Source organism: Mytilus trossulus, chromosome 14, assembly GCF_036588685.1.
Source record: "Mytilus trossulus isolate FHL-02 chromosome 14, PNRI_Mtr1.1.1.hap1, whole genome shotgun sequence".
NCBI lineage: Eukaryota > Metazoa > Mollusca > Bivalvia > Mytilida > Mytilidae > Mytilus > Mytilus trossulus.
The window spans coordinates 21,988,037-22,002,996 of NC_086386.1; the positions used below are offsets into that span (position 1 = coordinate 21,988,037).

The 14,960-nt window shown below is 31.5% G+C and overlaps 1 protein-coding gene across 2 annotated transcripts in view; it reads right to left on the reverse strand.

Moving 5' to 3' along the window:
- Positions 1-13,484, reverse strand: part of LOC134696677 (WD repeat-containing protein 64-like) — a 48,445-nt gene extending 34,961 nt beyond the window's left edge. For both annotated transcript variants that reach the window (XM_063558599.1, XM_063558598.1), the window contains exons 1-2: positions 13,350-13,484; positions 11,637-12,144 (exon numbers count right to left, since the gene is read on the reverse strand). In XM_063558599.1, coding sequence (XP_063414669.1) covers positions 11,637-12,144; positions 13,350-13,381 — 540 coding nt within the window. In that variant the 5' untranslated portion in view covers positions 13,382-13,484. The remainder of the gene's footprint in view (positions 1-11,636; positions 12,145-13,349) is intronic.
- Between the last annotated feature and the right edge of the window lie 1,476 nt (positions 13,485-14,960).

Consider the following 14,960-nt stretch of genomic DNA (forward strand, 5'->3'; position numbering starts at 1 on the left):
ATGCGGTCGAATTTTCTGGCTTGAAACAATATTTTTCAAATCTCTGTGAGTAAGAGCCATGACACTTATTCCAATGTTTTTTTTCTTATTCACTTTAAAAACATCCCAATAATTAATTTGTGTACTCTTTTTCAGCAATTAATTAAAACTATCCAAGATAGAAAACAGAAATTCAATAATTCCTATGCAATAAGGCAAAACAGAATAATATCTCAAAGACTTTTTATAAAATCCATCTTTCTTATCATGGTTATAAAGGATTTTCTTTGCGTCAAATCGGATACCGTCAATAAATTTCAGTCTCATTTGAATATATTATATCTTAATACAATAAAACTAATCATAAATATCTTAATGGTGTGTCCGAGTAAATATTCCATAAGAAGTTACAAGTCTAATAAAGTCACCAAATCAATTTTCTTTGTGGATTTATTTAGATTTATTTGCATCATAATTTAATATATGGAATAATATATCATGTTCAGACTGTATACCTGCCTACTGCTCCCTTAATCTTTTGTGAATGATAATTTCATCATATGAGGTTCTATACATTGAAAAGGTACAATTGATGGATTTATGCAGATTTAAGGTGGGGATTACAACAAATAATCGGAAACAAACAATTTTTCACAGCAAAAGTTTGTATGAGAAAAACAATTTAAATGTTTGTTTTTCAGGATAAAATGTCATTTTATTGTTATTTGCATCAGTGTTAATCTAAAATCTATTCAAAATAAATATTGAGAAACAGTTTGAAAGAAATGCCTTATTGTTATTTCAGTGAAAACAGATTGTAGTCATTTATCATTGTACCAAAGAGTCAACAAAAGACAAACTATGTTTGGGATGGTATAATGGGGATTTCTAACAATCTTTTAGGACAAATATCTGAAGTTCATTCTTGAAACTTGATTTGAAGTCATCTGTACTTTTATAAACCATGTGACTGCTTTAAGGACCAGGATGTTAGATCTGAATTCATCTGTACTTTTTTAAACCATGTGACTACTTTATGGACCAGGATGTTAGAACTGAGGTCATCTGTACTGTTATAAACCATGTGACTACTTTAAGGACCAGGATGTTAGATCTGAAGTCATCTGTACTTTTATAAACCATGTGACTGCTTAGGACCAGGATGTTAGAACTGAAGTCATCTGTACTTTTTTAAACCATGTGACTACTTTAAGGACCAGGATGTTAGAACTGAAGTCATCTGTACTTTTGTAAACCATGAGACTACTTTAAGGACTAGGATGTTAGAATTGAAGTCATCTGTACTTTTATAAACCATTATGACTACTTTAAGGACCAGGATGTTAGAATTGAAGTCATCTGTACTTTTATAAGCCATGTGACTGCTTTATGGACCAGGATGTTAGAACTGAAGTCATCTGTACTTTTATAAACCATGTGGCCACTTTAAGGACCAGGATGTTAGAAATGAAGTCATCTGTACTTTTATAAACCATATGTGACTACTTTAAGGACCAGGATGTTAGAACTGAAGTCATCTGTACTGTTATAAACCATGTGACTACTTTAAGGACCAGGATGTTAGAACTGAGGTCTTCAGTACTTTTATCAACCATGTGACTGCTTAGGACCAGGATGTTAGAACTGAAGTCATCTGTACTTTTATAAACCATGTGACTACTTTAAGGACCAGGATGTTAGAACTGAGGTCTTCAGTACTTTTATAAACCATGTGACTGCTTAGGACCAGGATGTTAGAACTGAAGTCATCTGTACTTTTATAAACCATGTGACTACTTTAGGGACCAGGATGTTAGAACTGAAGTCATCTGTACTTTTATAAACCATGTGACTGCTTAGGACCAGGATGTTAGAACTGTAGTCATCTGTACTTTTATAAACCATGTGACTACTTTAAGGACCTGAGGATGTTAGAACTGAGGTCTTCAGTACTTTTATAAACCATGTGACCACTTTAAGGACCAGGATGTTAGAACTGAAGTAATTGGGTCTAGTTGATGAACCCCAGTCAGCATATACATTTTCTAAACTGAGAGCTGCATGCGAGTCTAGAACATCAGTATTTGAAAAGAATTTGTATGTTATGACCATAAATACAAATGTAGTACATGCTTATGGTTAATAGGTTAAGATAAATTAAATGTCTTTGGTTTAACCTCCAATTGACAGAAACATTATCAACACTACATGCACATGTAGGAGATGGCAGTTAACAGCTGTAAGTAAAATCTTAAATTTAAGTGTTGATTAAGCAACAAAAATAGAAGATGACTTATTGTGATCTGAGAAATGCTTATCCCAATTTATCATGTAATTTATTAACCAAAGCTATTCAACAAATTAAAAAAAAAGTCATTTAACATTTTCATTCTTATAGTTATAATATCAAAAAGCTGAGACAAGTTTTATTATGTTTGTTTGGTCGTAAAAGGAAATTATTATGTTTACCTTGTTTTAAAATACCATTGACATTTTATTATCATTTAAAAGTCTCCTAAACTAGATTACCCATAGTGCACTTGACCACAGTGTAGTTTTAACATAATTTATTAATATTGGAAAGATTTTAGGACTGAAAGAATGTGTGTATATAATGACATTAACTAAGTTGATTCTATTTCAGACAATTGAAATGTAAAACATCTTAAAATATTCAATAACAATGGATCAAATTGAAACTATGCCAAACTGCACTTTCAATGGTATTTTAAGTTGCAGTGTATATGACAAATGAGTGTAGAAAATTTGCTATAATCTAAACAAATGTGCTCTTCACTCTTCAGGAATTATGAGGTTCTATGGGAACTCTTCAAATCTGTCAACACTAAAACTTGATATCTAAACTAAATGAAAGTGTGCTTAAATTAAATTCTTAAAAAAAAAAAGTTTAGTGATTGATATAAAATTCATTATCATTGTGTTAAAAAAAAAAAAAAATGTAAAATGACTTAAAATGTGATATATAAGAAAGTTGTATACCAAATCTGAGGATATATTCTCTGTTTTAGTTTGGAATAGTTACAAATTATATCGATAAGATCAAAGTTTCTCCTTTGCATCTTCAATATAATCTGGCTTAAAACTTATCATTGCAAACATCAGTTCATTTCAGAAGTAACAGGCAATTACAATTAAAGATGAAAGCAGAATCTGGCCTTATCATACCAAAGAGCATATTGCATTTCAGAATTAACAAGCCTTTATAATTAAAGATGAAAAGCAAATCAAAATGTCTCATTCTAGTGAATTTCAGTTAATTTTCAATCTTAGGAAATTATCAGTTCACCACACTTGGTTTCTAATTGTTGGACTCAGTATTGATTCTGATCGATATAAGCAAGGTTAATCAGAAAACTATTTGAAAAGGAACACAGATGAAAGGGGATTTTTAAAAATTTATATCTGGCTAGGGTGCTGCCATCTAAAGACAGCCAGAGGAGCAAAAATGGCAAATCTTGGAGGAGGTTGTGAAATAAAATCCACTTTTGATAAAGATTTGGTATACATCATTCTTATTTTTATAAAGTTTAAAATAAAAAATAAAATAGAGGGTGCATAAATCGTCTAGCAAAATGGTTCATTAAACAATAACATTGACAAAACAGAATAGACACACAGCTAAAGACAAGCAATGTTTACTTACTCTTTTCTAATAAGGTATACGTAGAAAAATAATAATCAAATTAAAATATACATAAATATTTTTTTGTTGGTTTTAAATTAGGACCTACAGACTAAAACACTGCATGGTAATAAACAATTATGAACAATAAGCAATAATCATAAAATTAAAACTAAGCAAACTTAATAATTACAGAGTTCTGATCAGCAATTTTCAACACTTTTTATAATTTACTGTAATTACGTGTTGTCTCCCCTGAAGAAACAAGAAAATCTGACTTATTTGTCTTTAACATGGGTTGATTCCATGTAACTACCTGAAAAAATCATGTTTTTGCGAAAACACATATTCTTTTTTTTTCTTTAACACTGATGACTGCTAAACCTGTCATAAATGGGTTCAACTTAATGGAACATGAATTATCTCTATTTTTGCAATTTAAAAAGTTGTCTCCCATTCCTTTAATTTGAAAGAGTTTTCTCTTATGCTAAAAGATGTCAGTTTTTCATTAGATAGTAAATAAATGAGGCCTCAGAATCATTCGAATCAGATATATTGAGTAACCTTATTGAGAAAAATTATAAAGAAAATATAAATTCCAGATCTTCATTAGGGTCAGTAATGGGGTTGATGTTGGAAAACTTTTCAAATCAAATTAAATAAAATACTTAAATTTGAAGCACAATCTTAAGTTATATAAACACAAAATCAACAAGCAAACAGAAATTTAACTTGAATAACAAAAAACGGAAATTTAATTTTCCAAAACTGTAACCTTGATGAACCTAAAACAAAAATGAAATGGTCTGACAATTCTGGTGATCAAATATATAAGGCAAAACCTACCTTGAGAGAGTCATAAAATAAAGATTCTCTTGGACTCTCATCAGGCACTCTTTCATCGTTAATCATAATATAAAACGCTTCAGACAATGTCATTGAAACACGGTCCATTTTTAATCCAAAATATAGTCCACCACTCAAAGTTTATTAACTTCAAGCTCCATATTCTATAGTTTTTATATTTGAAAAATGTTCAGTAATATTTTAAACATTTTGTTTTAATTCCAGCATTTGTTATAATTGTCAATTCCAGATGATAATTAAAATATGATATATTTTTCATAGTCGAGTTATCAATTTCATGCGTCAGTTATTCTCCTTTATTCAAAGTACAAATGATAATAACTAGCAGGAAAGTCAATTACATTAATTCCAAATAAATGTTTATTTTATTATAAAATTATCATAGCCCACATTACTTCTGAAATTAAAAATAATTCCATTCACAATTTCACGGCAAGAAAAACAAAAAGTTATTAATGATAGCATTACGTAACTTTAAATAATTAAATAATCGTGGAAATCTCTAAAACAATTTGTTAAGCGCTCTTCAAAATAAACATTTCCTGGCTGATGTCCATTTCTCCATGAAATTATAACTATTAATAAATTGACAAGTATAATGACTAGTTATAAAATGAAAATGATGTCTCATTTCGGTAGATACTGCTATTATCGACCACTTTATGTGACAAAGTCATGCAAGTTAAGTTCCGTAATCGCGGAAGCCATCAACAATTTAACGATCATAATGTAGCTATGAAATAAAATGACTATTGTTTAATTTGATGTGAAGTTAACATGCAAATTTAAAAAGATTTTCTCTGAATTTCACTTCATTTTAAAGTGATGATTTATTCTCATGAAAGTGCTACATGCTTTTGATGATACGGGAGAAATGGATGAATAATTAATTTCTTCAAGTTCTACCCAATCAATAACTTATTGTTTTCTTATTTTCAATTGCTTTTCAATTTTCTTTACAGAAACAAAATTATGTATACTTAAACTTAAGCTTTTCATTTACTTCAGATTAGAACATTATAATTTAGATTTATAGATAATTCAAATATGGATTGATAGTCAGAGTCAATTAGGCCAAAGCATTGTTGTTTTTTTTTTAACTTAACCTTTCTCATAAGCATGGCACCCCAAAGGTTGACTGAGTATAGAAATAAACCTATCAAAGGTTAGGCAATCAAGAGATAGACTTCTGTTTTGTTGTACAAAGGGTATAAATCATAAGCCCTGTCTAGTCAAAATGGGGACATTAAATCAGATGACTAGAGTTTAAGGAGAGTGCAACAACTCTTCAAGGGGTCTAAAAGTATTACAAGGCTGCATTTCTGTCCTTACTTAAGGTCAAGGAACAGTAAATGGACTATGTCGCAGATTTAGCTAAAAATTTGCATACAACCTTGGCTCGTTGAACAACAACTGAAAATCGAAAAAATAATACATTTATCTCTTTTATTATCTGAAAAATTGCAGATTGATTTCTTTTAATATGGGTGAACATTTGTATGGAAAGCACATAAAATCGGCGAAAAACCTTCTAAAATTTGTCTTAAAATCGCCAAATCTCTAATTCTGCTCCATAGATTTTCCTTAAAAAACTATATATTGTTGACACAAAAATTTCTGTTTTAATGATATAAAATAATCATAGGGTCACCGACTTTGTTTTTTGTCTAAAATTCAATTTGATACCTTGTTGGTAGTGAAAAACGTCAAAAATCAACGTTTTACGGCCTGCAACGCGATAACGATACGATTATTTCAACGTTTTGTTGGATTTTTTCACAAAGAATGCAACTTTGAATGCTGTATACCGTAAAAACGAAGTCGGTGACCCTATCTTTATTCTGCATCATTATAACGGAAATTCATGTATCAACAACATATAGTTTTTTAAGAAAAATCTATGGAGTAGAATTAGAGATTTGGCGATTTTAAGACTAATTTTAAAAGTTTTTTTGCCGATTTTATGTGCTTTCTTTACAAATGTTCACCCATTTTATAAGAATTCAAACAGTAATATTTCAAATGATAATTGAGATAAATACATTATTTTTTCGATTTTCAGTTGAAGTTCATCGAGCCAGAGTTGTATGCCAAATTTTACTGAAATCTGTGACATAGCCCATTTACTGTTACTTGACCTTAATATACACTTTTTTCAGAGGCGTTCCAAATTTTAAGATCTTGATCCCTGGTATACATATTAACAATTTGTTAATTTGTTCTTATCTTGAATATGCAAAATATTTTTTAAAGACAAATGAAGCTAAATAAACAACTGTCAGTCAATCAATCATGCTTTAAATGCAGAAGGATTTCTGTCCCCAATGTAAATAAAGAAGCAAACCAGACAGGTTTATGAACCTTTGGTTCAAATAGTCAGGATGAATTAAATACTCTTCATGAAATACTTCAACTTGATAATTATCTAATAAAAATCAATACAACTAGAACAAGAAAATAAGACATTTCAATGTTATTTTAGCTTTGTCTGATATATATCAGTTATGATTTTCACAAATATTCTTGAACATAGAATTTGGGAGTTATTGCCCTTTTGTCTAAATGTTAATCTGAACCTGAACTTTCAACTGTTAATTCTAAATTCACTACCTATATTATGATAAACGTTGAACGTCCAGCCTCAACTTAAATAGACTCACTCATACTTAAAGACATCTTAATGTTAACTTTATCATTGCATGTGCATGAAGAAAACTAAAGGACAATAGTCAGTAATTAATACTAATATTAGATGTTAGATTTTGAACATCATTGTATTTTTTCTCAGGATTCATTGGTAATTATTTTCTTTACCATGTTCACAAAAAAATTAAAAATGCAGAATAAAGAGACTTACCATTACATTTTGATTTTGATTTTTACCATCATTTTTATTTCTTGTTGAAAAATTTAAGGGCTGTGTAATTTCCTTAAATCCAACACTCAAGTTTAATATTTCCACAGAAAATGGGTTTGTTTGTAATAATTCATCTAGATGTTTGTTAAATTTCTTATCAGCCATACTTAAACCAAAATATCCACAAGAAAATCAAAATTGTTCTAAATCTAATTACTGTGTTAAGGGCCAAAAAAGAGCAATTGTCTTTAATATTTGATTGAAATGTTCCTTGGGACAGAAGGCATTAATTTCCCAAGAGTATTATTCAGAATTCTTATCATGTTTATGTTTATACCAAAACTTGCAATTACCAATATACATGATATAAGATTAACCCTCGATAAAATTTATCCAGGAATACATGTACAGTTACCCCAGTGTTTTCCATTCGGCATTTAAGCCGGGTTTGCCGACCACCTTCTTTTCAAAGCCGACCACCTTTCCATTTTAGGAGGTGGTCGGCTTTTTTTCAAAATTCCGGATTTTTTTCGGTTCCGCACCGTAAAAGTTTAAATACTTATCGCGCCTCGCAGTTTGTTTTCATTAAAAAAAATGGCGGATCGTCAAATTTCAATGTTTTCTTATATTAATGGGGTGAATGGAAAGGCAGATGACGATGGTGATAAGGAAAATTCTAAGCCATATAAGTCAACTTAAACGGATAGTTGAATTGAAATTGTTGAAATTGAAAATAAAGTATCAAAACAACAGAAACGGCACACAGGTGATCGCGAAGATAAACAGGTTGGGAACAATCCCAAAATGAGGGACTGTCCATCAGGCAATGGGTCATATTACTGTTGAAGAAAAGAAAAACTTAGATTTATTATCTTAAAAGGGGGGAAATCGTTTTATTTGGTACAACTTTTCTACAAGAGTGTCCATAATGATAAAAAGGCCAAAAACAAATATGTGCTAATTTGTTTCTCTTTAAATGTACCCCGCATAAAAGGGATAGTCATTTCATTAAAAGGTTTCCCCTCATCTGTTTCTTTTTAAATGCACCCCTCATAAAAGGGATAGTCATTACATTGAGAGGTTACCCCCTCATTTGAGGGGGTGATAAATATGAACAGGACTTTTAATGGATAATCGTCACAGAAGGATATTACTGTTCTGTGTGCCAAAAATACAGCACTATAGCGAGGAACAGAACAGACACTTTGTTCGATAGGCCATGCATTAGCAGACTTCGTAGGAAGAGGGAGTCCTGCAACAGCAATTATGAACTGCTATCCGATATGCACAAAACTAATTTGTCAATTCATTTAATGAAAGGCTGGTAGTGATAGCAGAAGAATGGTTCAATTCCATTAAATGTGAATACAATACTTATCCTTCCATTTGTGACCCCAACCCACAGTAAAACTGAAAAAAATAAACCCCGCTGAAAACGTTAAAAACATCAACCGGTTGCAAGTGTTTTTTTTTCAAAACACCCACCTTACCTTAGTGAAAAAAGGAGAACACTGTACCCTTAGGACCAGTTTGCTCTTAAATTGAGACTCAAAATGTATCTGTATTCCAAACAGTGGCATGGAAGGAGACAGGTTATAGAGATGACTTACTTTATTGCAGGTTAAATTTGACTACATGTATGTTGTTTTACTTGTTATTATAAAAATTTCTGGAGAGACAATCATATCCTAGACATGCTAGATGTATCATGTTAAGGTATTGTTTATTTGATTACCTACATATTTAGGGACAATATCTAAAAAAAAAAAACAAATCAAAATACTCTTGAATCTAAATTCTCTTCAAATTTGTTGTAAATTTTAATTCCTTGCATGGTCTGTTTTTGATTTCATTTTGTTCTCATTGATTATTATGCCAATTCTAGTTAAATTGAGGGAATCATACACCTGTGAGTCGATCTTCCTGTTAAAAAATATGGCATGTTTGTTGATTTCAAAAGTCTCTTAATTTTAACTTATTTTAAAATTCACTTTGGTTTACTCTTATGAATAAATTTCAATAAAATAATGTAACAAGAGGCTGTCACAAGTTGTCACGACAGCAAACCGGATTTATTAACATTTATTTGTATTCTGGCAATATCACAAGAACCATTACTGATGAATGGTGAAAGTGAAAATCGTCAATATCAAATTTGACCTCTTTTTTGTCATCAGTATCAACATATTAAAATTTGAAAAGCTTAGATTGAATGGTTCATGAGAAAATTTAACAACCTGAATGGAAACGCCATTTTACTATCTTTCAAGAACCATATTAAACTCCTGGGGCCGGTTTCACGAAGCTATCCTAAGACATGTCATAAGATATATCTTAGGACATGTCTTATGATCCTCTTATGACTATCCTAGGACATATCTCAGACCTCGTCTCGAAGCTATCTTAGGATAATCTTAGCTAAGACATCATAAACCTGTCGCAAGTTCTTTAAATTTTCAAATATGAATATGATTTACGGGAAAAAATCATGCAAATGTAATATGTCTTACCATAAATTATTCTAAACGTATTGATTAATATAATGACATAATTTGCAAATTAAAAATAGAAAAATAAAAGTAATTTATAAATTATCTTTAAACAATATAAATCAATATTAAAATGGAATTTTAAATGCAAAAGTAAGAAAAAAAGAATACTAGTAAAATGATGACATTATTTTGCTGGTACAAGTGAGTTGAATTCAATTTCGACACTATTTGTTATAAAAGGTTAAGGGATAAAATCGTGCAATCTTGATATCATGACATCAAATTTTCATTGTTGACAAATCATGATAATCTGTCAATCTAGAAAGAAAACTTTATAAGCAGGAACAGGAAAATAGATAATTAGGTTATAACAATATATTTTTTTTCAAAATTAATATAAAAAATGAGTGTAATTTATATAAATAAACGTATAACTGTCCTAAGACCATCATAAGACACCTCTCGCGTTGTCCTATCTTAAAAAATATGACCAACTTAAAGATATGTTCTTATTTAGGACCACTTTGTGAAACCCACTTAGGACTAAGATATGTCGTAAGACCATCCTAAGACATGTCTTAGTCCTAAGACAGCTTCGTGAAACTGGGCCCTGAACAGTAAAAGTCAAAATCGTCATTATTGAACTTGACCTCTATTTTGTCATCAGTAACAACATATAAAAATTTCAAAAGCTTTGGTTGAATGGTTCATGAGAAAATGCACGGACACGACTGGAAACACCATTTTTCAATCTTTCAAGAACCATAACTCCTGAACAGTAAAAGTCAAAATCGTCATTATTGAACTTGACCTCCATTTTGTTATCAGTAACATCATATTAAAATTTGGGAAGCTTTGGTAGAACAGTTCATGAGTAAATGCACGGACACGACTGGAAACTCCATTTTTCAATCTTTCAAGAACCATAACTCCTGAACGGTAAAAGTCAAAATCGCCATTATTGAACTTGACCTTCATTTAATTATCATAACAACATATTAAAATTTTAAAAGCTTTGGTTGAACGGTTCATGAGTAAATGCAAGGACAACATTTGATTGCCACCCGCCCGACCGGCCGCCCGACCAACCGCCCGCTGTACATCCCCAAATCAATAACCGACATTTTTGTCACAAAAATCCGGTTAAAAGTTGAAAATCAAGAGACATACTTTGTTTCATGCAAGGGTTAATTTTTCCCATTTTCTATTTGAATCACATCTAATTGTACCAAACATGTTATTTGAGTAAAAATTAAATTCTAAAATAAAAGTAAAATGAATCTTCTTCAAAATTAAATAAAAACCATGGTGTATTGAAATAATGCAAAATACCAACATGACAAATATAAGCACCGTTTTATGCAACTTTATTGTCAGGACAAAAATGGTTAAAATTATAAATAACATGCAATTTAATCGCTATGAATGCATCATTGTCAAATAGTTTGATAAATTTCACACTTTTATGAATAAACAGCTGATGAGACACGCCCCCTTTTATACCGGAAGTAAACATGTTGCTACAACAAAACTCCATTTTGATATCGAGCGATGCTAAATAAAACGTCGATAATGATTAAATCTACCATAAATAAATGATTTCCAAATGAAAAAAATCTTGATTCTGTAAATTTATTACTCTTACAAGTTAATCTAAGAACAATAAAGATAAAAGAGACCAAATAATAGGATGTTTTATAGGTTTTCAACACGCACGTGTTTTTCTTACCTGTAATTTGTAAACAAACAATAACAAATGAAATATCAAAGTTTCAAACACTTAAAGAGATTTTCTTACTTTATTTTTCAGTTGATCTGATATCTGTCCATTACCAGACCTTGGTCTATTTTTAATCAAGTCAGGCTGAAGCCCATCAACAGTGCCGAGCGTGAGTCGGCGAGGCTGTTTTTGAATTTCTTGAAGACGTACATCTGCTTGAGGGGCTCGATATTGTCTCCTTGGGCCAGCCTGTGTCACTGGTCTGACGGGTAACGCACCTTTCTCTTGTGTCCGTAAAGACGAAGATGAAGCTGTCGACGGTCTATTACTATCGAATAAACTTGTTGAGTAACATGGATGAGACTGCAGATTTGGTCCAGCCGAACTGGGACGTATTTTCTTTCTCATTGTCGCGGTTTGTGGTCTCGTCGTCGGCATATTGACACCCGGGGGCTGGCCGGCAACAGCCTCCAACAATATTTCCTCAAAAGGTGTAAAGAAATCACTCCGTTTCAACAAACCTGACGACCACGGACTTCTGTGCCCTGCTAACTTCCTGTGAAGGTCAGTAACGGTGGCCTCGTTCCTGTCCCAACGTAAACAAAATATATTTTAAAAGATCTTTAGTGCTTGATCGAATTTAAAAGATTTAACGATAATGTTGATTGAGCAATAGCTTATAATATGGACATATTTACCTTCAAAGAAATGATTAATTATCAACATACTGTGCCGCTGATACATATAAAAATTCATTAAATTAAAAATGTAGCTTGGTGGGTGTCTGTATTTAATTATCACGATCAAGAGAGTCGGGATTTAATATGAACTAATTTAATTTAAATCTTCTTTAGTATGATTTCATTGTACTAAAATACTAAAAGCATTTTAATTTATTAGAAAACCTGACGTGCACAATTATATCATTCGAAGTTATAAAGACACAGAAGCCACACACCATTTTTTTTTTGGCCGGGGGGGGGGGGGGGGAATCTATCTTAATGTACAATTTTTATATACATGTTTGACAGCATAACAAGAGGTGAAAATAGGGGCGGATCCAGCCATTTTAATAAGGGGAATTCCTAATCCAGGACCAGGGGGAGAGGGGTTCAATCACATGTTACCATTCAAATACATATCCATTGATCGTCCAAAAAAGGGGGGTTTCAACCCCCGGACCCCCCCTCTTTTCTGGATCCGCGCCTGTAAAAATGTATAGCTCACTGGCCTACAATTGGACCCATTATTATAAAGTTAGAGCTAGTGGCTGGATCAGTTTATGATCAATGAGCAGGCTATATTAACTATGACTATAAACATTTAATTAAAAAAAGCCATAATGCATTGAAAAAGAAATTTTATTATTTCCGACAAGTCACATTCATGAGCATTGCGAAAATGGTATTTTCCCGCTTAATAAAATCTACATTTTTCTATTTACTTACGAGGAGTTCTCCTTAAACTTGTCATACGTACATCAAAGCAAGTTAGAAGAACTCATGTCATCAATGCATGAGTTCTATATACATAAAATTCCACCTCTTCATATAACTTATCAAGAGAAAACCGCGTGGTTTCCGATAAAAATGAAAATTAAGTAAAATGATAATAAGATCCTATAGAGAGTAAACGACATAGAGTTTAACTTGCAACTTTAGGTCTTTAACAATGAGTAAAACCCATACCGCATATATACGCGTGGTCAACTTTTAAAAAGCCCAAAATTACTAAATTAATGTAAAAAAAATCGAGAAAATTAATGCGGCCTTTGTGTGTAATCGTGCATACTTAAGACTGATAGATCCTCTTCTTTTAGACATTTTTTGAAAGTCCGAAGTCCAACATTTCAGCTAATAATAGTCTTCTCTTCACATTTTGTTTTTGACTGATTGTAGACGTTCTACCACATTTCACATTTAATTTTCACATACGCACACTTATTATCTATCCTCCGAACATGGTAACGTTTAGAGACGTATTATGACGTTCTTGGTAGACACCTAGTGACGGTAAAGTCGTCTTTTCAGATTCGATTAACTTTTACATGCATGCAGTGTCATATGAACATATATTTATCTAAAATTAAGAATGGAAATGGAGAATATAGAGATAACAACCCGACCAAAGACCAGATAACAGAGATCTACACTGGTATGTCATGGATTTTCGGTTTTGCAAATGCTATTCTCGAGACCTTGTTCTGCTATGGTGACATAATTTGGCTTTGTTCACTTACTAAATGATACATTTCAGTCGGCTCTATCTGTGTTGATGTTTTATTTTGGACCAACCCTCATTTTAGTTTCGCATAAGACGAGACAAAAAATTGAAACAAATCATAAAAGATCAAAAGTTTATATTGTAACTGTGCTGTTTGACAGACCGTATACAATTGTGTCCTATTTATCCCATTTGCGCTAAAATTTTACATTTCCGGCTTTGTGACAATATCAGTGTGCAAAAACACGAAACGGTCCTTAAAACACATTTTTTTTTGCATTATGAACATTATCTTCGTAAATCCCCCAAAACTATAGCTACGTACATCCACACTTTTTTATAGGTTGCTGACCTAACTTTAGTATGACGTTCATTAGCACTGAACTAGTAAATATTTTTGTGTATAATAGGCCAGCTGAAGCACGCTTTGGGTGCGGGATTTTCTTGCTGCATTGAAGAACCAAATGTATCTGAGAAACAAACCTTATATGACATGCGAATTTTGTCGTCACAAAATTGAATCTTGTCTCACACAATGAACTTTTGTGTTTTAATTTCCATATCAGGTATGCATCTTGTCTACAAAAATGAATTTTGTTATCAAAAATGAATTTTGTCTACAAAAAATAATTTTGTCATTACCAAATCGAAGTTCTTATAAAACAAGTCTGTAGCAGATAGTTTTGTAAGACAAAAATGATTTTGTTATGACAGAATTGAATTTTGTATATACAAAATTGATTTTGATTACGAAAAGTGCAAGTCCCATTCGGCGGGCGGTAATGCGCGCTTTATAATTATTTTGTACATTAGATACAGTTAAATTATACCTTTATCATCGTATCTGAAAAATAGACCAATACTGAGATATTCAACATAAACCAATAAATCATGAAAACAAAGTCAAGGTGAGATGATACCGACCAGCCAAATATATATACATTCCAATCATTCCATAAAACAAATATATATAATTTAGTCCTTATTGTATTTTAAAACAGACCAAACAAGAATCAAATAACATGGACCAATGAACCATGAATATAAAATCAAAGTCGAATTAATATAATTGCAAGATAGACAATTTCACCATACAAACATGTCATACCCCAAATATATAGCTAACTAAATTCTTATAGTATCCGAGAGAGACATACACCAAAACACAAACATTTTACT